This window comes from Sphaeramia orbicularis, chromosome 12 (genome assembly GCF_902148855.1).
Source record: "Sphaeramia orbicularis chromosome 12, fSphaOr1.1, whole genome shotgun sequence".
Classification (NCBI taxonomy): Eukaryota; Metazoa; Chordata; class Actinopteri; order Kurtiformes; family Apogonidae; genus Sphaeramia; species Sphaeramia orbicularis.
The window spans coordinates 5,880,482-5,905,694 of NC_043968.1; the positions used below are offsets into that span (position 1 = coordinate 5,880,482).

Consider the following 25,213-nt stretch of genomic DNA (forward strand, 5'->3'; position numbering starts at 1 on the left):
TGGTCTACAAGTAAAAGGCCTCCTGAATATTTGTAGTGAAACAGTACTAAGTTTGAGTCATTAATAAAGAAAAGTTCAGTCTAAAATACTTTTTGGCTGTAGTTTCTAACACTATTCATACTATTCTATTTAGCAGTAAAATAATTTTCCAATAAATCAAATCATTTTATATCAGTGCATTTTGTCAACCTGCACTGGTCTACAAGTAAAATGTATAAAGGTTTACCAAGTTTAAGCAACTCGTAAAGAAAAATTGAATAAAAAATGCTGGTTGGTTATAGTTTCCAAGGTACAGTCTTGTGAAATTCTGAGAATTCATGAGAGAATGGGTTTTACTTAAAAGGAATGTTTGTCTCAGAGCTACCAGATCTACTTCAAATCTATTCTACTATAATCTGCACATTCAAATAGATTCACTTTCAATGTTCTCTTTAGTGAAAGATGTATTAATGTATTGTATAAATGTACATAAACTAATATATATGTCATAACACTTCATCAAAAAAATCAGCTAACCAGCACTTTTGTCTTTTGTTATTGTTGTAAGGATGTGAGATTTAGCACATTTAACCTCTGAGGCAGATTATTGAAAAAAAAAAAAAAAAAAAAAACGCAGACCAGTGTTACTCAAGAACTTAAAGAACACAATTCCTTTTTATCCAGCTGGCATCTGTGCCAGAAGAAAAGGGCAGCAGTGTAGAAAGATAACTGTGATAATGAATTAAACTAAGTGTGTTCCTTCTCTGGACACTTACAGTCCTGCTAATGTACAGTAATGGTGCCATGGACCTATACCATCTATAAGAGCCCTTTGGCTGAAAGTGCCTCACACAGGCTCTATGGATACCCTACAGTCCCCTTTTTCACATTTATAAAAAAAATCTGAACACAGGGATTTTATTTCACTGACACTGGGGCTGAAGCTCAGAGTGGGTCATCACTGGTTAAAGATGGAAAATAAGAATTTGGCCTCTGATGATTTAGATTCAAAGTGCCATAGATGAAGCTTAAAACATTTGGAATCGGCTCAATTGTAATTTTTGAGCGTTAAATATAAATGCAAAATTATTCCAGTATAAGGATAAAAGAAAATAAACTGTAGAGATAATAGAGGATAAGGACAAAATGACAAAAAGCTCTTATTGTTGAAACATGCTACTGCAGAAGGAACCTGTGAAACTAACCACAGGCCTGGCATTAATGTAGATAATGAGACTTTAGATTTGGGCTGAATGTTCCTTTAGTGCACAGGTGATAAACAGGCGGCTTGTGGGACAAAACTGCCCCCCCCCCCCAAAGTTTTTCCAAAGTGAAAATTACACTGATATTAACATTCAAGGATGTTGAACTCATTTTAGTTCAGGCTCCAATGACATGAAATTCCTCCAGTGGCGGCTGCTCGTCTGTCAGATAGGGGAAGCTCACTGTCGGCTTACATTTTTAAAAAAAATGGTCAAGTTATTTAAACATAAATTCGTCCCTCCGTTCCGTTTTAAGAACATGCTCAGTGACCTTATCGTACCAAGTAGGGTCTTTTCCAGGGACTGGATAGTTCGTTCACTCCAACCTATAGCCAACAGTCTGACTGATTTAACGATCTACAAAACCATATTAAACTGAACAAGAGATGGTTAAATTATGGAACTGAAACAAGAAAACGTTTAAATTATGTTAAATTGAAACAAGTAAGTACAATGAGTGTGTTTTCCTTCAGGTCAGTAAATGAACAGTTCATTTGGTTTCTGTGATTTCACAGCAGAATGTGTGACGGTATTAAACTGAACTGTGTCAGTGAAGGAGCAGATCTGAAAACAGCTGTCAATCAAACCGCATTCAGCCTTTGGACCCATGCTCCAATCAGCACGTGGAAGCTCAGCGTCCGGCCCGGCCGAGCTCCGCCCACAGCTCCGTTCACCCTGAGAGACGCCGAGCGTCCGGGGGCGGGACGACACAGTGTTATTTATCCAATGATGGTCCAGTTTAGAGTCAGTTTCCAGCAGTTCCACTCAGTCCCATTGAAGTGCATGGACGCTGAGCGTCTACGGACAAATGCACTGAGCAGAGATGGAGGAGAAAACACAGACACGGGAATGGAGGAGAAGTGAACAACATCCAGTCCACTGATCTGGGATCAAACTGATTCTGAACCAACTGGTCTGAGAGATGAACGTGTTCCAACACATTTGGAGTCAATGAAATGAAAACAACTGAACAGATATGAGCATTTAATGGGAGTTATTTTAGGGGCAGATGAGCTTCCACTGCAGTCTGACACTAAACACCTCTGAATTCCTCTGAAAAGCAGATCAGATGACACTTCAAGATAACAACTCTGTGGAAAGCAGTGTTGGTTGTTTTGCCTCATGATAAACAGTCCAAATATGACGGTAACAGTTGTCACAGTTGCTGGTTTTCCTCTGCAGTCGGCCTGTCGATAGTACGGTATTACAGCGGTGCGTTTACGGCCACAGCCCTGATGAAATTTCACATTCACTCGTACTAAACGGGCCCATGTGAGGCCAACATTCATCTGGGTTACTGTCCATTACCTGCAGACCACACACACACACACACACACACACACACACACACACACACACACACACACACACACACACACACACACACACACACACTGTTTTGCTGCTCTCCATACTACTGTCATGGGCTGCAGTAGAGGCCTGTGTCTGTGAAAGCTGCTGTCTCCATGTAAACGACCCCTCCCTGTCTGTAAACGACCCCTCCCTGTCTCCGCAGTTGGAGTAATGACTGGAGCGTCACTGTTCTGTCTGACACCGAGTCTGTCTCGGTGATGTCATTGGCGGAGAGTAGCCGGCGTGACACACAGGGCCGCCGGGGTCGTCTGAACGCCACTGGCGGCACCGCAGACTTAAGTGCTCGTTCACAGACGTGCAGAGACACAGCCAGCTGCGACAGGGACTCGCCTTAAACGACGAGGTAACCCACTAAAGAACTTTCACTTTAGAACAGAAATAGAAACCCAACACGTTCGCACTGACGCCTAAACCAACAAATACTGACCTCTAACTCAAGGCCGAACACACACTCATGGATCGTGTCAAACATTTATGATTTATAACATATTGTCAATTAAATGTTCGGCCTTAAAGCTGCTGGAGACTTTGGTGACCAGTTTTTCCTCAGATCTGTCCGTCTGTCTGTCATTCCTCAGCTGAATCTCTTCCTCATGCTGAACAGTTTCTTAGTTCCATCCACCACAAACAAACCATGTGTTTACAAACAGAGCCAGGAGGGAAATGGGCATCTGAGGAATTTTGTCGCGACGTGCATTGTAAGAAATGGAGGTTCAAGCAGCCACCTGACAGCGGCAGCTGGAACAGACACGAGGCGGAAACGGCAGAAGCTGCTGTGCAGAATTCTGCCCTCTGCCGAAAACTGCATCCCCAGCCCAGGGTGATGTAGTTTTTGGCAGTATCTGTTTTTATTGTTATATATTTTGTGTGTTGCCTATTTAAGATTTAACGTTTTAAAGTTTTATATACCTGACAGTTTGCACATTCTTTCATATTAAACAGATAAAAAAACATAACTGTAATATCTTACAATATTATTAATTGCTACACAGCTACGATGGTGTTCAGAGGATGAAAATAATTCACAATTAATTTCATACCCTACAGGCAAAAAAGAGAAAAATTAACGGTGAAAATTAACTAAAGTGAATTTGGTGCACATTGTCCTCTTCATGGCTGACTTAGGCAGGGAGGAGAATTTGACACAACAGGAGCTTCCTTCCCTCTATGCAGATTCCTCCAGCCGTTTCCACGTTTCAGCCGTTTCCATGTCGTGTTTGTTTCATCCATTTAATATCATATGGTTGCGCTGCTGCTGTCAGGTGGCTGCATGAACCTCCATTTCCCACAATGCACTTCGTGATAAAATTCCTCAGATGCCCAGTTTCCTCCAGGCTCTGAATGTAAACACATGGTTTGTTTGTGGTGGATGGAACTAAGAAACTGTTCAGCACGAGGAAGAGATTCAGCTGAGGAATGACAGACAGACGAACGGATGAATGAAACTGAGGATATGACTGAGGATGGACAGATCTGAGGAAAAACTGGTCACCAAAGTCTCCAGCACCTTTAAGCACCTCATGAAGCAATTTACTTAACACCATTGGTACTGAGTTAATGTAACATAAATGAGGAGCTTTACAATGTTTTTATCTGTATTCTGTTAAAAGATTTAACAGAAAAGATGAAGAAATTAAGTAAATATATTCAGCTACCACGAAAAACAAACATGAATTCGGAAATTTAAATAATAGTAATGTAAATTTAATTCTATATTTCAGTTATATATTAAAAAACAACTATTGACTGTGTGCAATAAATTATTACATACTATTATTCATTAATGACATAAACAGAATGTATGTTAACCCATACATTTTCAATTTTAAATACATTTTAAGTAATTGCTACAAAGGAGAAGACGCAATTATACTGATAATTATCTTACATAATGCATTATTTAACAACTACAGGATGAAATAATTATGTGGAGCTTTTTTAATGTCTGATAAGATTAGGATAAATTCACTCAATAAACTGATAAACTATTTTAATTTATGTCAGCAGTTTTAAGCAGAATAACTCAATTTCATGTTAAAACTTTTATTTTATTTTAATAATTACTCAAATGATTGTATTAAATATAATGAATTAGCAGCACATTTATCACTGTTCTCTAGTGTCCTAAAAATAATAAATGATAGTTAAAGTGTGTAAAGTGCATTTTTCACCAGGTTTTGTATGTAAATTTCTATTTTTGTTGTGTAAATTGTATTTTCTGTTTTATATTTATCCATGTCTGTATATTATATTATTTGTCTGTAATATTATCAATTAGTCAGTGTAATGTTTAGACATTTTATTATATTTTTATAAAAAAGTGGCTTAGCAGTTTAAGGAATTGATTAGTTTAGATTTTAATAAGCTTGGCCCGTACTTTTATGTAATATTTTGCAAAATGTGTCGTTTTCCTCTACATTTAGACCTTCTATCCATGTATAAATAATATTTTAAGTCACTAAAATTAAACATTTTTGTGTTACATTGGTGTTTATGGAGTCACACCCCAATTCATGAAGTAGGCTATTTATAATACACAGACACAAGCTCTTAAAGTATTTAATTACAAATTATATTCTATTTTTTTCTGCTAAACAAATATTAAAATGCATAATAAAAGTATTGTTATTATTTTGTTGTTTATATTTACAAATGACATATGTTTAATTGAAATAGTGCCCCGACTGAGGAATACAAAATAATAAATATGCTGTAAATATTATATTTATTAATAAAGAAGCAGATATTAAAAGACAGCAATGTTTAAATGTCACATACTGTAAACATGATTATATTAATAAATACAGATAAAACAGCATAACAATGTCTAAAAATGAATAGAATAGAATAGAATAGAATAGAATAGAATAGAATAGAAACAGGAGAATAGAATAAATGTGTTCATTTAAAGGTGCTGGAGACTTTGGTGACCAGTTTTTCCTCAGATCTGTCCATCCTCAGTCATATCCTCAGTGTCATGTATCTGTTCGTCTGTCTGTCATTACTCACCTCAATCTCTTGCATTACAGTGAACAGTTCCTTAGTGCCGTCCACCACAAACAAACCCGTGTGTGTTTACATTCTGAGCCGGAAGGTAACTCAGGCATCTTATGAATTTTTTTATCGTGACGTGCATTGTGGGAAATGGAGGTTCAAAGACTTACAGATTCGTGATACTTAGGCTATGACTGAGGTTTTACAGATTTGATGAAAAATTCATCACGAAAGTCTCCAGCACCTTTAAGCAAAGAAACCCTTAGGGTAGATGTCAATGAAGATATTTAAAGAGCCACAGTTTCATTTCTTCAGGAACTTTAGCTACTTGTGTACGTGTAGAGATAGAATATTAATGTTACTGTTCATGAAATTTAGCTTATATTAAGGAGGGCAAAACCTGACAGAGTGGAAGAGTAAAAGCATCACACACATAAACGGATTCTAACTGGAAGGTAAACGTCAGTCAGCTGAGTGATGTCTATACTAATGCAGTTATTCTACTGATTCACCAGGTCTGTGTCCCACTAGTGACCTCATCACAGGATAAAACACAGTGACACCAAGAAACAACAAATACAAGAAGACAAAAGCAGAATGAGGGATATTCAGATGGGCTGAAGAGGTTCAGAGTAGATATTAACCCTTTTAGAACCAAAGTCGCAATATTGCAACAAGCACCAGAACTGATTCAAACAGACTGTAACAAGAAAAGCAGCGCAGACCTCTGCCAAGACAGATCCGCCCCCCCAACACCCCCACCCGATCACCACCAAAATTTAATCATTTGTTCCTTCTGCCAGTGTCAACATTTCTTGAAAATTTCATGAAAATCCGTCCAGAACTTATTGAGTTATCTTGCTAACAAACAAACACACAAATACACATGCACACAAACACACAAAGCAAAGTGATCACAATACCTCCTGGCGGAGGTAATAACTCCAGATAGTTACCAAATGTTGTTCCCACCTCCCACCAATAGATGGCGGACATGTGCCCCTTCAATCCTAACCCCATTTCAGGACATATTTCTATTCAAAGGTAGGAAGAAAATCCAGTTTAAAGGCGTGGTCCTGAACTGGTTTAGTAAGTTAGTAAAGTTTATTTAGTTTTAGTTTGGATAGATAAGGACAGATTTGTCTACTCTGCGGTTTGGATAAAATAAACTAAAACTTAGTGCATTTTGCTTTCCACTAATGTTTAAGTTCATTTATTTTAAGGATGACATGACAAAAAACCAAAAACACAAAGAAAACTGCCATGTATATATGTTCAAAGTTCAATTTTACTAAATATTTTACAATCCAATATGGCCGCTGCCCTGTGACATCACAATATGCAAATTAGATGACTACATTTACTCCCATCATAAACATCAGGCCCAACCACTTTGAAGCTATAGCTTTTCGAAGTTTTGATATCAAAATTGAGTATTTAAAAAACAAACAAACTAGAGTTAATCATACACATGAAGTTTCGTTGGCAACTCTAACCCCTTACCGTCGACTGTCACAAATTTGCATCAAACCGTTTCTGTTATGGAATCAGCTGAGATAGGGTCTGTGTTCTGCCAGTGCCAGTTCAGACATATTCAATACGTACGTAGTCAGGACACTGAAAATGATTAGATTAGATTAGACTAGACTTTATTAATCCTAACTCTGTGGCATCAATAAAACCTTCTCCATCTCCTGAGACAGGAAAATCTGTTTTTTCTTTATCTTTTTCGTTACTATTGACCATTATGCCTGTTATGGCAAATTTACATCATACCCAAATTTGTATTTTATGTTCTACAGTCAAATGAACAATCTCCCCTTAATTTAGCATCTGCTTGAAAGCAAAAACAACAACAATTCATTTTTAATATACTTGTATATACATTCAATCAACCAATCAATTAATCAAATTTTATTTCTATAGCGCCACATCATAACAAAAGTTATCTGATGACACTTTACATTTAGAGCTGGTTCAAAGCAGACTGTTAAGACAATTCACAGACACCAGCAGAGTCCTTCAGGAACAAACACTGGTGACAGTGGAAGGAAAAACCACCTTTAACAGGTAGAAACCTGGAGTAGAGCCAGACTGAGGAGGATGGACCACTGACATGAGCAGGTGTTCAGGCGTTAAGGGGATAATGAGACAAACTGAACTGTGGCTTATTTGGGTTTGGTTTGGAAAGGAACAAATGAAAAGTCGATCTAAATCAGGGGTGTCAAACAGGCATCCCGGGGGCCAAATGCGTCCTGCCAAAGGTTCCAATCTGGCCCCGGGATGTTTTTGCAAAGTCAAAAATTCCACAGTCTTGAATTGAATTAAGCAAAAAAAATAATAAAAAATTAGTTTGAATTAAGGAAAAAATGTTGAATTCAGCAAAAAAAACTTCAATAAAATTAAAAAAAATCTTGAATTAAGCAAAAAATCTTGAATTAACAACTTCGAATTTTTGTCTTTGTTTTAGTGCAAAAAATAACTTTAAATTATGAAAATATTTCCATTTCCAAACTCTCCTGTAACAATAAAATGTGAATAACCTGAACAAATGTGACCAACCTGAAATGTCTGTATTAAATTCAGTCCAGTTTGAACTCTTTTCTTCCTGTTCCTCAGTGTTTAGTGTCTTTGTAGATCTGATCCAGAATGCACATGGACGAATGAGAAGTGGAGGAAGAAGATTGGTAAAATTGCACTGATTTTTCCGAAGAAATTTCAGTTTTTTCAGGTTATTAATATCTTTTTTATTTGGATAGTTTATAAAAGTATTTTCATAATTTAATGTTGGGGTTTTTTTTGCACTCAAACAAAGACAAAAATTGTCAGTTGTCATTATTTCTAGGTTCTTCTGTTCGTATTTTACTGGTTCGGTCCACTGCAGATCAAATCAGACTGAATGTGGAACCTGAAAGAACAGGAGTTTGAGAACCCTGATCTAAACCATCTCAGGACTGGGACATACTACAGACCTTCCACATGTAAACATTTCAAGTGTACATGTCTTACAGATGTTGACTTACAGAGACAGACAGACAGACAGACAGACAGACGGACGGACCTGACTGCAGTGGGAATGAGGCAAATAAACACACGACTGAATGATCTGAAACACCAGTTAGGTTTGTCCAAATATGTTGCAAATTTTAGATAAAGTTTTAGAATGTCTGCAAAAGAAAAAATATGCATCTGAGCTTTGTTTCAGACTTTGACAGTTTCATTGAATAACATCCCTGGGTATTGATTTAGGAGCTGAAAGATGTAAGAAGTATTTTGCAATCCTTGATTTCTCCCCTCTGAACTGAACCACTGGTCTGGACTTTATGACATTATTTGAACTTCTTCCACCTGCATCTGATTTATTGAAACCTGTACCGTTTGTTTCTCCAGCTCTTCACATACGGTGGTGCTTCATTCCTGTTTAGTGTTTCTAATGTAGCATTTCTGTTTGTTTCTTGTATTAAAGTCCAAACAAGTTGATTATTGTTTCATGACATGAGGTTTGTCTGTCTGTCTGTTAGCAAGATAACTCAAAAAGTTATGGATGGATTTGGATGAAATTTTCAGGAAATGTTGGTACTGGCACAAGGAACAAATGATTACAATTTGGTGGTGACCGGGGGTGTCTGTGCTCTGCAAGTGCTTTTCTAGTTGTTTTTTTTTTTTTCGTTTGAGCAATTAAATTATGGGCAAAAAGTATGTTGTAAAGCAAACACTATTCAATATGTACCGAGTAAAATATTACTGAAAATGGATTAGTTATGCCTTACACTACTGGGTTACAGCAAAAAGTAATTGGTTACTGTAATGCATTACTTTTGTGATGCATTACTGCTGCTGAAGATACAAGTGTGGCGTTCACAGTGCATTTGGAAAGTCAGTGAACAGTGTCCAACATACGAGGCTTTTCAAACTCACTTTAAACAGTGGCTCGTAGAAAACCACAGATGCACTGACTTTGCACTGACGTCCATTTCATCGCCTGTACACTGTCTGTGTTTAGTTGTATGGAAGTATAGAGGTGAATCTATAGGCTAATGCCCCTGTGATCATCCTACGTCTGTTTGTTTTTTATTTATTTATTGTTTGCTTGTTTGTTTTGATGATGTCTGCGTCATCATTATGTGTAATTTTAGCAAGCAAGTGTTGTATCAGTGTTGTCTGTTTTCTGTCTTGTTTCTGTCACCTTCCTAGGGACCGCAGATGAAAAGTAGTTATTTTTACTAGTTCTGGCATATTTACATAGGTGTATTTTTATACAGCAATGTTCATAAATATGCATGGCCCCGATTAAATAAAACATTAAAATAAAAAATATAAACATGAAAGTAATGGAAAACCAAAGCTGTTGGGTCTCTGTCGATAAAATAATAGTTACACTACAACAAAAGTAGATATAAATACTGTGATTCCCTCAGTAGTAACTGAAGTCAGAGCAGTTTTCCAGTTGGACTGTGGTGTACGTAGTAGTTTCAGTGCAGATGAAGGATGGACTGGATGGTGGAGGTGAGTCATCCTCTGCAGATGCATCAGAGGGTCGAATGTGTTGAATCATCGTACCCTGAAACCCATGAAATACTGGTTTTTACACCTTTTTTTTTTTTAACACATATCTTTATCAAGATTTTAACACAGTCCATGTATTTCCTGACATGAATTGATAATATTGTATGGGTCTCCCTTGAGCATAAATCCCCAGAGACCCCCCCACCCCTCCCAAGACCACCTCTGATGTTCTTTTTTTTTTTAGGCCCGAGCCGAGTAAAGCCGGCGCAGGGCCTATTGAGTCTGCAGTGGGCGCATGGGGACAAAATCGCGAGTGACGCGGTCGCCTTTCGCCACTGTCGCCACTCTCACACATATTCACATTCACGGCACTGAGACCTTTCCGACGATGTACATGACATGTGCACAAGTCGCATATTTACACCTGCTCAGAATGAATGGGAGTCAATGGGACACGCCCACTCCGGGTCAGTCACGCGGGTGTAAGTGCACGACACGTGACATCTGACCCCACAGACATGTGGGGGACCTCGAGAGCTTTCAAATAAGGCCAAATATGTTGTTACCATGGAAACAGCTATATTGTTCTTGCTCAGATTATTTATTTATTTATTTATTTATTTATTTTTTGTCTTATTTTTCTTTCTCCTGCTCTTTGAGCTCAATTTTGACCCCCTTAACATTTACGAAAACTCACCAAATTTTGCCCAAAATTCAGAAATGTGCAAAATTGAATTTACATACAGGTTTCGTAGATGTTGGTAAAGAAATGTTGCTGCAGCGCCCCCTTGAAAAGTGGAAATGCATTACGTCAATGGGAGCACGTCCAAAATAAAGTTTGTCGTAGAGCCACGAAAATCGGTACACAGATTCATCATGAGGAGACAAACAAAAATATTATTGTGGCCACGCCCCTTAACCAACCGGAAGTCGGCCATATTGGATTGAAATTTCCAAAATGCTGAGTCAGCGTTTTCGCTGACGTCGTATTTTAACTATCTCCTCCTTGGCCGTTTGGCCAGATGAGCTCAAAATCGGTGTACAGTATCTAGAGAAGTGGGGCATCAAAAGTTAGCCGAATTTTTTGGATTGGTGTCACCATTTTTGTGTGACAACGTCGCAAACTTTGCAAAGTTTCTTTGCGAATTTATCATTACAAAAATTGCTTCAGCTCAGACATACAAACACCGATTTGGCTCAAATTACACTCAGACGTCCATCTCCCAGGCCTACACCCATTTATTAAAAGAATTTGAAATTTCGCTCTAGACCGCCCCCTACAAATGTACATTTACAAAAATGACATCAGTTTGGAGATACGAACACCGATTTGGCTCAAATTTGACTCAGACATCTGTCTCCCAGGCCTACACCTACTTGTCAAAAGAAACTGAAATTTCACACTACAGCGCCCCCTACAAGTTTTTTTTTTTAAATTTTTTTATTAAAATTGCTTCAGTTCGGACATACGAACACCAATTTGGCTCAAATTTGACTCAGATGTCTATCTCTCAGGCCTACACCCATTTATCAGAAAAATTTGAAATTTGGAGCCGTAGCGCCCCCTACAATTTTACCTTTACGAAAATTACTTCACTTCAGACATACGAACACCAGTTTGGCTCAAATTTGAATCAGTTGTCAATCTCCCAGGCCTACACCCACTTATCAAAAGAAATTGCCATTTTGCTCACTAGCGCCCCCTAAAAATTCACCTTCACGAAAATTGCATCACCTCGGACATATGAACACCGATTTGGCTCAAATTTGACTCAGTGGTACATCTTGCTGGCCTACACCCATTCAATTGAAGAAATTTAATTTTAGCTGCATAGCGCCCCCTACAGATTTACTTATACATAAATTTCCTTAGTTCGGACATACAAGCAATGATTTCCCTCAAATTTGAATCAGTTGTCAATCTCCCAGGCCGACACCCATTCATCAGAAGACACTGAAATTTGGTGCTAGAGCGCCACCTGCTCAATGATGTGCATACTTCCACTGGACGTGCCCTTGGCGAGGGCCTTTAGATGCCGCTTGCGGCTTTAATTTGAAACTTGTTATTTATTGGACACATAGACATTCAACATACAATCATATGACTTAGATCAAGGGTGTCAAACTCATTTTCTTCCAGGGGCCACATTCAACCCAATTTAATCTGAAGTGGGCCGGACCAGTTAAATAATGGCATGATTCAATAAATAATGACAACTCCAAATTGTTTTAGTGCAAAAAAATAACATTCATTTATGCCAATATTTACATTTACAAACTATCCAAACAAAAAGGATGTGAATAACCTGAAAAAAAAGTGAAATTTAAGACATACAATTAAAATTTTATCAATATTCTGCCTCGACTTATCATTTATACATGTGCATTACAGATCAGATCTACAAAGACACTAAACACTTAATAACAGGCAGAGTATTGTTAAAATTGCACTGAATTTTCTTTAGACATTTCAGGTTGTTCATATTTGTTCAGGTTATTCACATTTTATTGTTAAAGGATAGTTTGTTAATGTAAACATTTTCATAGTTTAATGTTTTTTGCACTAAATCAAAGAGGAAAAAATTGGTGTTGTCATTATTTATAGGTTATTATGATATTATTTTTGAGTTGGATACCCTAACTTGCACTTTGCAAATTCATCCCAGGGGCCAGATTGGACCCTCTGGTGGACCAGTTTTGGCTCCCAGGAGGCATGTTTGACACCTGAGACTTCGATTGTTAATACTCAAAAGACAACAGACTTAAGTATAACATCAGATAGATTCATACCAACAGATTTACACACAGACAAAACGGAAACAAAATGAAACAAAGCAAAACAAAACAGAAACAAATCAAAAATAAGACAAAACAAAATCTACTGGGTGTCTTGAATACTTCTCAACATCCATTTTTGTACATCTGATCATTTAACACAAATAAAAAAGTTATGAGGATGAGATACCAGGTCTTGATTCTAAAAAAAAAGTTGTTTTTTTTGTTGTTTTTTTTTAATAAACATGAACATTAGATGACTATTCCATCACAGTGGAGTCATCGTTCATTTTGCAGCTCAAAGAACTTGTTTTAGTGCAGTGGTTCCTACCCCCCCCCCCCCCCCCCCCCCCCGCCCCCCCATTCCTGTGCCCACACACATGCACCAAAAACCACTTTACTGGTGATTTTTTAGATTTAATGGCACTAAATCCATAACTCAACTGTAAGAGCTAAAGAACACACAAAAAAAAACATGTGTAATTACAAAGCACTTACATTTCACATTAGCAAAATAACTCTGAGGATTAGCTTAACTGAAACCGAACAATAAAAGTTAGCTTAGCTCGCTAGCGTAAATGACAAATTAATAAACTAGTGAGACACAAAATATTTAGTAACATCTCTACATTTAACACAAACGTACCTTGTGCCTCTTCAGAGGGGCAGCTAATACAAAAACAATGAAACTGATCCTGTCTCGAACTTTCTTTGATGTTTTTAACCGTTTTTTTCTCCTTCTGATGTTAAGACAGGAAGTTACTCTTCAAAATAAAAGTCCGCTACGTCCAAACCGGAAGTTACCAGTTACGTGCCAAAATAAAAACAATACACCTAGACACAATTACAGAAGTGAATTTAGCAATTATACTTCTGGTTATTTACAATATGTATGAATTAAGAAGCAGATATTAAAAGAATTTGGCCCCTGAATTAAAATGAGTTCGACAGACTTGTTTTTTTTAACCCTTGTATGGTGTTTGGGTCTGTGGGACCTGTTTTCATTTTTTATTAAAAGAAAAATGATGAGTAATTATTTTTTAATGAGTTTTTTCCTCTCATATCTTATAGAAAAGGATTAGGGCCACTGGAAATTTTTTATTTATTTTTTTAAATTAAGGTTCAATACATATATTTTTTTATTATTATTCTGAGAAAAAAGTCAGAATTCAGACTTTTTTTTTCTCAGAATAATAATAAAAAAAATATATTGGACCTTAATTTTGTATTTATTTTTTTTTCCAGTAGCCCTAATCCTCTTCCATATATATCTTGATTATATTACATTGTATTAAAAAAAACAACAACAACAACTAAAAACGAGTTGCACTTTATTACCTCCGCCAAGGAGGTTCTGTTTTTGCCGGTGTTGGTAGGTTTGTCTGTGTGTGTGTGTGTGTGTGTGTGTGCAAGATAACTCAAAAAGTTATGGATGGATTTGAATGAAAATTTCAGGAAATGTTGATACTGGCACAAGGAACAAATGATTAAATTATGGTGGTGATCATGGGTGGGGGGTGGGAGGGGCCCCACTGTTTGGCCTTGGCGGAGGTCTGCACTCTCCGAGGGCTTTTGTAGTTTAATGACTGTGATCTAGCAAAGGCAAAAGGTAAATATTAAACATATGTGCTTTTTATGTTGTTTGTAATTGGGATGAAGTGAACATCTGTTGAGTATTTGAACATAAAATTGTTTAATTACGTTGAATTACAAACCCATAAATGTAGCGGAACCACCGCACCCACGAACACTGGCAGAAGAACAAAAATCTGAACACCACACAGGTTAATGTGTAAAAACTGTTTTCCTCGTGTTTCTGCCGTAGGTTTGTTCCAGACGTGACCTCTCCTGCCACTCCAGGATCCCCTCCATCAGAGATGTCGGCCCCCCTGTCCAGCCTGGCCATCTCCGTCCCCTCGGTGGCGTTGAGCCCCTCTGGTGAGGAGGAGCGCCCCCTGCTGTTGTCGCGTCAGCCGCACAAGTCCTCCTCGGCTCGGGACGACCAGAAGAGGACGTCCGCCCACTACAACCACGGCCACGTGGCTCACAGCGCCCCCTCCAGCCCGTCACTCGCCAAGGAGCATGGCGGCGGCTACCGAACCCCAGGCGACCGCGACGCCCACGCTTTAGCCCAGACGCTCGCTCACACAAACAACAACATAACCGACTATGGCACCAAAAGAGTCGCCAACGGCCACGTGCTGTACAATGTGGAGTCCGGTGGTGACGTCACGCTTGAGAGCGAAGGGGAGGAGCCTCAGGGGGAGCACACGCCCTTCCTCATTAGAGATAGCACTCCGGCCCTGCTGCTCAGAGCCGTGGACGGCAGTAGGACTAACCCAGCATCAGCCAACCATGACCTGATGGTCCAGGCGTCCGGCGCCACCGCCACCAAACAGGATCCAGCTGCTGTGTGAAGAAAAAAGAAACCTGCTGAGAATCCTTTATGCTGAGGGAAAAAAAGGAATAGTCACTTTTAACCCATAAAGACCCAGTGCTACTGTAGTGGACGATCACAACTGGGCTGTGTATCAGCAAGTCTGGAGATACCATACAAATCCCAATACTAGGATCACTGTACCATATGTCACCATATATCATGATACTGTTAAAAAGGCAATTTTTTGTTAGTTTCTTTTTTTAAATGATTATTTCCTGGAAAAATTGAATTCCAGCAGAAATCTGCACAAATACTAAACACATTTGTATTTGATCCCAACAGGATCTAATGTTCTATCAGCAAATGTTCAAACTGTGTTCAAACTGAAATTCTGTTTTACAGACATTCCAGTTTCAGATCCTGTTCAAATGTTCAGATTCTATTAGTTCACAACTAACATCAGAACAGGATTTGAGTTCAATCCAAACAAAGGAACGAACATTATTGAATAAAAGAGTGTGAAAGAAGAATAAATAAAATATAAACAAACAAAAAAAAAGAACCTCCACCATATCTGCATTTGAATAAATACCAAAAAATATTGATACAGTACTTTTTAATATCAATACAGTATTGTGAAATGAAATATCGTGATATACTGCAGAACCAATATTTTCTTACAGCCCTACTTCACAAATTAATTTTCCTCGAGATTTAAACTTTCTTAAATGATTTATCACCATTTATTCTAATATTATCCTCTGTATTTTGCTTTTTTTCTGTGAAAATCCTGTATTTTCCAGTATGTAATTTACTGATCATGTAGATGTTCATAAAAGCTCAGATTAAAGTTGAGGGATATTATGTTAAAAAAAAAAAAAAAAAAAAAAAAAAAAAAAGAAAATTGACAAAAATTGACTTTTAAAGCAAAGATTTCAATAACTGAACACAAAAATAAGTGTGTCCATCCATCGTCATCGATCCAACTCCATGGGTTTGACTGGTGAATCAATGTTGTAGAAGATGATGGTGTTTCCATGGCAACTACAGAGCCTCTGAATGTCCAAATATGGTCATATCTGATGACCATGAAAAGATGAAGAACTGTATTTTACACCAGTTATTGACATGTATCGATAGGATTAGTGGATCAGCTGGTATTAAACAGTTTAGATCAGTAGATGGCAGTTTGGGTCGCCGGTGGCTGTGTTTTGGGTCTTTATGGGTTAAACCTTTATTTTCTATAAATTATTTGCTGTGTAAAGACTTTTAAAGATAAATGAAAATCTAACCTTTTATTTTAGTGATGTAGTGAATCAAAACTTTTCTAAATAAAACCTGTACAAACATGTTCCAGTCCTGTAGGTTAAAGTGCCATACTCGAGTATGTAGCGACGGTTCACAGTAGAATTCATTCAGTGCAGACAGAAGATCAACGGTGCCTTTGTGTTTGCTTAAGGGAACTGCAGCATCGCATACTGGGCCGTATATATTCATCATCTTAACCCTCCAGTTAACGATCCAAACGAACTGTGCTGGCTGCCTTAACGTCCTGCGGTTGGAAGTTGTGCCCGCTGACGCCACGGTTCGATGTGAAGTCCAAGGCGCTGCAGATGCATGCTCCGTTTAAATGCTGCAAATGGAATACTGAGCAGTGGATGTGGTTTTAGGCGTTCTCACCCTGACCAGGTGCTTCTCTGATGTCCTGTGTGCTGACTATGGGCTATTCAATCTATCAACTCGTGTTCTTTTTTTTTGGTTTGTTTGGTTTGGTTTTTATTTAATTTTGGAAATGCAATTGTGAACTTTAATGCCTGAACTGACGTTATGGAAATGATTCATCAGCTCATCGTCTGCATCTGACTAGAGGTGAAAGAGGAGATATAAGATCTAATAATAAATGTTTTTAATCATCCGTTTTCTGCTCTGTAGATGATCTGTGTGATCTGGTCAAAAAACGCTGAAGCTCAAAGATTAAGGTGCAATCTGTAAAAACATGGCTCCATAGTGTCACTGATAACACACACACATGTGTATATATATATATATATATATATATATATATATATATATATATATATATATACATATATATATATATATATATATATATATATATATATATATATATATATATATATATATATATATGTATGTATGTATGTATGTATGTATGTATGTATATAATCCCTTTAATGTCCTCACACGGAAAAAAATAGAACCAGTGTCTCCATTGTTTGTTTGTTTTATTACCTCCACCAAGGAGGTTCTGTTTTTGTAGTTTTGTTTGTAGTTGTAGTATGTTTTATGGTCTGTCTGTCTGTCTGTGTGCAAGATAACTCCAAAAGTTATGGACGGATTTGGATGAAAATTTCAGGAAATGTTGATACTGGCACAAGGAACAAATGAGTGAATTTTGGTGGTGGGGGGGGGCACTGATCTGCCTTGGCAGAGGTCTGCGCTCTCCGAGTGCTTTTCTAGTTGTTTATTATTTCTTTGCAGCATTAGTTGACTTATGTCAGGGGTGTCAAACTCATTTTAGTTCAGTTCCACATACAGCTGAACACACAGGTGTCAAACATTCGTCCTGGGGGTCCAGTCTAGCCCACCAAAGGGTCCAGTCTGGCCCCTGGGATGAATTTGTGAAATGCAAAAATTACACCGAAGATATGAACAATCAATGGTGTCAAAATTATTTTAATTCAGGTTCCACATACAGACACATACAGTCCAATTACTTTAATTTAATTTCCAGTGGGTCAGAACCAGTCAAATATTATCAGAATAACCTATAAATAATGACAACCCCAAACTTTATCTTTGTTTTTTTGGTGTAAAAAAAGTAAAATTACACGAAAATGTTTACATTACCAAATTGTACTTTTACAAAAAAATGTGAATAACCTGAACAAATATGAACAAATGGAAATGTCTGAAGAAAAGTAAATGCAATTTGACCAATATTCTGCCTGTTACTGAATGTTTTGTGTGACTGTAACGCACATGTGTAAATGATAAACTGATAAACTGAGGCAGAATATTATTAAAACTGCACTTTTTTTTTCTTCAGACAATTCAAGTTGTTCATGTTATTCAGATTTTTACAGAAACTTTGTGGATGTAAACCTGATCAGAATAGAATTTTACTTTTTTCACTGGTATTTTTTTCCTGGTTCGGCCCACTGCAGATCAGACTGAGCTGAATGTGGAACTGAACCGACAGGAGTTTGACAGCCCTGGTCTAATATGATATAAAGTGGGCCCGACCAGTAAAATAAGATAAACTATTATGAACTATAATTTAAAAAAAAAAAAAAAAAAGCTGTGAAACTCTTTCACATGGACAGAAAGCCCACCGCTGGCTCTGAGGAGGATAATCCAGTGTAATCCAGTGTTTTTCAACCTTGGGGTCGGGACCTCATGTGGGGTCGCCTGAAATTTCTAGTAATTGAAAAAATAAATAAATAAATAAATTACTAATGAAAAATATTTTTTAAATGATTCAATATATTTTTCATTATAATTAAAACAGCACACATTTTTCCTACTAAAAATCCAGTTCAAATAAAATGCAGGATATAATATCTGAGAGGGCAGATCTGGATTGACCTGATCATGTGACCACATGCGTTACTACGCTTCAACCTGCCTGGACACAGTCGCAGTCAGAAAAAAAATGGGCCGAACAGAGAATGGACAGATTTCTTCACCTGCCTGGCCCCGCTAAGACATCTGAAGGAGAAAGATGTCTCTGTTTTGAATAACTGGGGTCGCTAGAAATTTGCAACGTTAAAATGGGGTCACGAGACAAAAAAGGTTGGAAACCACTGGTGTAATATGAACCACCAGAAAAAAATAAATTAAAAAAATCGTATTTCACCCAAAAATCTGAATTGTACATGAAGACCTACTGATGCTAATTTCCTGTGTGGAGCTGATTTAAAGTCACAGCGACACCTAGTGGAGTGTTAGTGTCACACCTTCATACAGATGGATCATGTTGAATTCAATGCAGCAGATTTTCAATAAGTCGTAGTGACTCCAAATGAGAACGGGACATTAAAGGGATTTTATTTGTGTGTGTTTTCACAGTGTGATTTGTTCCACATATTTCAGCTTTAACTGTTTAATGTCAAAGGCAGATGTTGGCGTCCACGTCTTCAGTGAGTACGAGTAAACAGGTGGTACTCCCAAAAAAAACATGCATGAAGACCAGCAGTACTCCAAGAACAAAAACACCTCCATCACTACTGTTACCGACTGCATCTGTAAGAGAAAAAACCCAATGATCCTGTGTGTAAAAGGAGGAGTTTCATGAAAACACTAGGCTGTGTATCGACAAGAATGTGGAGATACCATACAAATCACAATACTAGGATCACCATACGATATATCATGATATATCACGATACTGTTAAAACGGCAATATTTTTATTGGATCTTTTTTATTATTATTATTTCCTGGAAGAATTGAATTCCAGCAGAAATCTGCACAAATCCTAAACACATTTGTATTTGATCCCAGCAGGATCTAATGTTCTATCACCAAATGTTCAAACTGTGTTCAAACTGAAATTCTGTTTTACAGACATTCCAGTTTCAGATCCTGTTCAAATGTTCAGATTCTATTGCACAGGTGTCAAACATGCGGCCCAGGGGCCAAATCTGGCCCACCAAAGGGTCCAATCTGGGCCATGGGATGAATTTGTGAAATACAAAAATGACACTGAAGATATGAACAATCAAGGATGTTGAACTCATTTTAGGTCAGTTCAATCTAAAGTGGATCAGACCAGTAAAATACTATCATAATAACCTATAAATAATGAAAACCACAAATTTTCCTCTTTGTTTTAGTGTAAAAAAAAAAAAAAGTAAAATTGTACAAAAATGTTTACATTTACAGACTATCCTTTTACAGAAAATGTGAATAACCTGAACAAATATGAACATTATGAAATATCTGAATAGAAGTCTGTGGAATTGTACCAATATTCTGCCTGTTATTAAATGTTTTGTGTGTTTGTAGATCCACTGTGATCTGTAAGTTGTGATGCACAAGTGTAAATGATAAACTGAGGCAGAATATTGTTAAAATTACACTGATTTTTCTTCAGTATTTTCAGGTTGTTCATATTTGTTCATGTTATGTTCAAGTACAGTTCGTAGATGTAAACATTTTCATTTCAGAATTTGACTTTTTTCACTCAAAAACACAGAGAAAACTTTGGTGTTGACATTATTTCTCAGTTCTTCTCCTATTATTTATATTATTTGACTGGTCCGGCCCACTGCAGACCAGATTAGAATGAATGTGGAACTGAACTAACATGAGTTTGACAGCCCTGCTCTATTAGTTCACAACTAACATCAGAACATTGTTTTAGTTCAATCCCAACAAAGGAACGAACATTATTGAATAAAACAGTGTTAATTAATAATAAATAAAATATAAACCAAAAAGAAAAACAAAAAACCAAAAATGAACCTCCACAATATCTGCATTTGAATAAATACCTAAAAATATCCACACAGTACTTTTGAATATCAATACAGTATCGTGAAATGAAATATTGCGATATATCACAGATCTGATATTTTCTAACAGCCCCAGAAAACAGCCCCGTGTTCTTCGGTTATTGATGCACACAGGATTAAAAAAAAGTCACCTCCTATAGAAAAACAACATGTTTGGTTCTGGAATAAAAACAGACTGCATGTGGACGCAGTTTAGTTTCTCAACGACCACGACTTGTGTTCACACGTGCAAATTCACTTTATGTTTGTTTAAAGAAGAAAAAAAAACAGTGGCTAACATAAACGAGTTGACACATACTGTACTTTATATAAAAAATAAATCTACACACTAGAATAAACAGATCAAAACGTTTCTATATGAAAAGTTCAAAAGCAAAAGTGAAACCGTCTGCACTGACGCCTCCGCAGCTCTGAACATGTGCACATGTAGGTTCATGGATCCGCCTGACGTGGACTTTGTGCTGACAGCGTCTTTATTTATTTATTTGTTGACAGTCCTTCCTGGTATTATTGACTGTATTTTTATTTTGTCAATTCTATGCTTAACCCACAATGCTTTTAGGCATAGAAGTGTCTTCAAATGATGTAAATACACCATGAAAACCTTTAGCACTGTTGTTTCTAATTAAATATTCTATCAGTTCTGTGTTTTGTCCCATATTATTATTAAACATTTTTTTGGATTAAAAATAATATTTGAGCTTTTACGTCTTTGTAGAAAAAACATTTTATGTGTTCTATCAGTTTGGTTTTAGCACGTGTAGTTTTATTTGTTTTTGTTTTTAGTTTTTATTTAGTTATGTACATGTTTTTTTCCCAATGTTCTTTTTATTGGAATCAAGATAAACAAAAAAAAGAAAAGAAAAAAAAAGAAGAAGAAGTGACAGTCATACAAGAAAAACAATGCTTCCACATAATATAAGTTCAATACCCACCCCATCCCTCCCCACACCCTAAAAATTCCTGAGTAATGCATCCCAGTCTGAGATGAAATAAATAAATAAACAAATAAAAGCTCTTTATGTACATGTTAACCCATAAACACCTTATGCTACTTTTGTGGCATGTCCCAAAAGATTTTTTCTCTATATTTAAACTTTCTTTAGTGATTTCTCACCATGTATTTGAATATTATGCTCTGCATTTGGCATCTTTAAGTGAAAATCAAATATTGTCCTATATTTGCTTCACTGATCATTTAGATGTTCATAAAAAGAATGAAACTGAGGGTTAGTATATGTATTAAAACAGAGAAAACTGAAGAAAAAGTGTCTTTTTCAGTTAAATCTGTCATGAACTGAACATAACCCCAGTGTGTCCATCCACTGTCACTGATCCAACTGCATGGGTTTGACTGGGGAATCAATGTTGGAGAAGATGACGGTGTTTCCACGGTAACTACAGAGCCTCTGAACGTCCAAATATGGTCATATCTAATGACCATGAAAAGATGAAGAACTGTATTTTACATTTAACACATTTTACAGAATTACTGGATCAACAGTTATTATATGTTTTCTATCAGTAAATAATTTTGGTCGTCAGTCACTGTTTGGGTCTTTATGGGTTAAAGCAGTTCTAGTCATATATACACACACTATCTATCTGTGTGTGTGTGTGTGTGTGTGTGTGTGTGTGTGTGTGTTAGGGCTGGGCAGGTTAATGCATTGCAGAGGGTCCGCAGGTGACGTCAGCGCTAGTGGAAGTCATGGCGGCTCCGCCCACTGAGTGTCAGACAGAGGCAGATGATTGACAGCGTTGGCTTCAGTCCTGTCTGAACTGAAGAACAATACTGAATCCAAAATGGGGCAAAGCTGTTGTTGTTTGATTGTATTTTCAGGTTCTTAAAGCAGTGGGAGCTATCGTTTACAGACACCGAAAGACAAAGAAAAGAGAAGGAGATGGATCCACAAACCCAGGAAACCAAACCTAGATCTGTGGATCCTGTTTGGTGTCAGCTAACATTCACTGATGCTGTATTTTTGGGTCCAATCAGACCTGAAATGACCCATTGTTTTGGCTAACGCTCCTTCTTAGTGCAGCTCTTGGTTTCATGATCAGATCTTTCCTGGTTTTTGTCTCATTTTGTGATTGTGAACCTTGTGCTCCTACATGATTAGTAAACTAACTGAAACTGAGGCCAACCTAGTTTTACAAATACGGAGGAACTGGAGAATAAAGCTACGACGGAGTATTAGGACCACAGAAGAAAAGAAAAACACTGGGCACTACCAGAAGAAAGTCAGAAAATATGGAGATAAAACCTGGAATTTTATGAGAATAAAGTCGTAGTTATAAAAAAACCTCATAATTTAACAAAAATGTCATTAGTTTATGAGATTAAAGTCGTCATATTCTGACAATAAAGCCATAATATTATCAGAATAATGTGTTAATTTAAAAACAGGTGGAAAAATATCAATAGTTACAAGAATAAGTCGTACCCTGCTGGTCCTCAGTAGCTGAAGCTCTCCCAGATAGCACAGACATACTGGGACGGATCTGGAACAGAATCGCTGAGCGACTCGGCCTGAAACCACTTGGCAGATCTGTCCCAGTGTCCAAACACATTATTATGTCATGTGTAACAGCTAGCATAAGAAAAAAAAATGTAAATAGAGCACAAATGTGTACGAAGTCTGACACTTTAAAATGGACAAAAACAATCAAACATAAATGACCCTAACCCTAACGCTGTGGAGAGACCTGGAGCCTCACACACAGAAGGTCCTGGGTTCCATCCCAACACCAGTCCATGAGGGTGGGTCCTTTAGTCCATGAGGGTGGGTCCTTTAGTCCATAGGGGTGGGTCCTTTAGTCCATAGGGGTGGGTCCTTTAGTCCATAGGGGTGGGACCTTTAATCCATAGGGGTGGGACCTTTAATCCATAGGGGTGGGTCCTTTAGTCCATAGGGGTGGGACCTTTAATCCATAGGGGTGGGACCTTTAGTCCATAGGGGTGGGTCCTTTAGTCCATAGGGGTGGGTCCTTTAGTCCATAGGGGTGGGTCCTTTAGTCCATAGGGGTGGGACCTTTAGTCCATAGGGGTGGGTCCTTTAGTCCATAGGGGTGGGTCCTTTCTGTGTGGAGTTCACATGTTCTCCTCGTGTCTGGGTGGGTTCTCTGGCTCCTCCCACTAGCCAAACACATGCTCTGATACCCACCCACAGGTGTGAATGTGACAGTGACTGTTTGTCTCTGTATGTTCAGCCTGTGGTGTGATGTGTGTGATGTGACATGTGGGTCACATGTCCAGGGTGAACCCCGCCTTCACCCATAAGTAGCTGAGATAGGCTCCACCCCCATGACCCTAGTGAGGATAAAGCAGGTTCAGAAAATGAATGAATGAATGAATGAATGAATGAATGAATGAATGAATGAAAGGCATGTTTGTTCCTCCTGCAGATGAATTGATGATTATTTTAACTTTAACATGCATCTAAACCTGGAATTTCCCCTTGTGGGACTAATAAAGGCATATCTTATCTTATCTTATCTTATCTTATCTTATCTTATCTTATCTTATCTTATCTTATCTTATCTTATCTTATCTTATCTTATCATGACCTCTGTTGTAGATTCAACCTGACCCAGTCTCTAATATGTGTGAGCTCAGCTGTAAATACATTCAGGGTCAATTGAAGCTGTATTATTGTGTATTCTAATAATAATAGTAATAGTAATAGTAATAGTAATCCATCTGCACAGATTGTGTTGCACTGTGTGGTCCTAATAATGTGATGAATGTTGACATGTTCAGATCACTTCCTGTCATCCTGTTACACTCTGGTGATGTTAGTAATGTGATGTTCATGTCAAACTAAATCTACCGCTGCAGTGTTACGGTAACACTCTGAAGGGTTAACTCTGCATCATATGACTCAGGATCCTGTTCCACTGACTCTGTCTGTGTCATGTGTAGAAAATGGACAAACTGATTACACTGGTATTGAAGAGAACAGTCTTTTCTTTTTCTTTATTTTATTATTATTTACAAATCTCTTTCACTTATTAGAGGGTCCAATTATTATTATTATTATTTTTATTATTATTATTTATTTTTATTTATTTATTTATTTATTTTTAAATTTAGCACAACAGATAATATAGGTCAGAACCACTGGTGAAATTACATCTAGTCTGTGATACAATTGGCTGATATCAGCGAATACCAGCTGATACTATTAGTTTATTATGGTCTGTCCTACTGGTACTAAAGTAAGTAAGCACGTTAATTATGGTATATTTTATTATGATATTGTTCATTATGGTACCATTTATTATGGTACACAGTTTATTATAGTACTGTTTATTACAGAACGGTTTATTGTGGTCCATTTTCTGCTCCTGTTTCTTCCACAGTTCCAGTGTCTTTTATTGTGAAAGTCCCACCGGAAGTGTGGTT

General features: G+C 37.4%; 1 protein-coding gene across 8 annotated transcripts in view; it reads left to right on the forward strand.

The window, feature by feature from the left end:
- The window catches only part of nrg1 (neuregulin 1), a 63,396-nt gene extending 48,048 nt beyond the window's left edge, over positions 1 to 15,348 (forward strand). For all 8 annotated transcript variants that reach the window (XM_030149880.1, XM_030149881.1, XM_030149876.1 and 5 more), the window contains one exon: positions 14,716 to 15,348. In XM_030149880.1, the coding sequence (XP_030005740.1) occupies positions 14,716 to 15,307 (592 nt within the window). In that variant the 3' untranslated portion in view covers positions 15,308 to 15,348. The remainder of the gene's footprint in view (positions 1 to 14,715) is intronic.
- Positions 15,349 to 25,213: the final 9,865 nt, after the last annotated feature.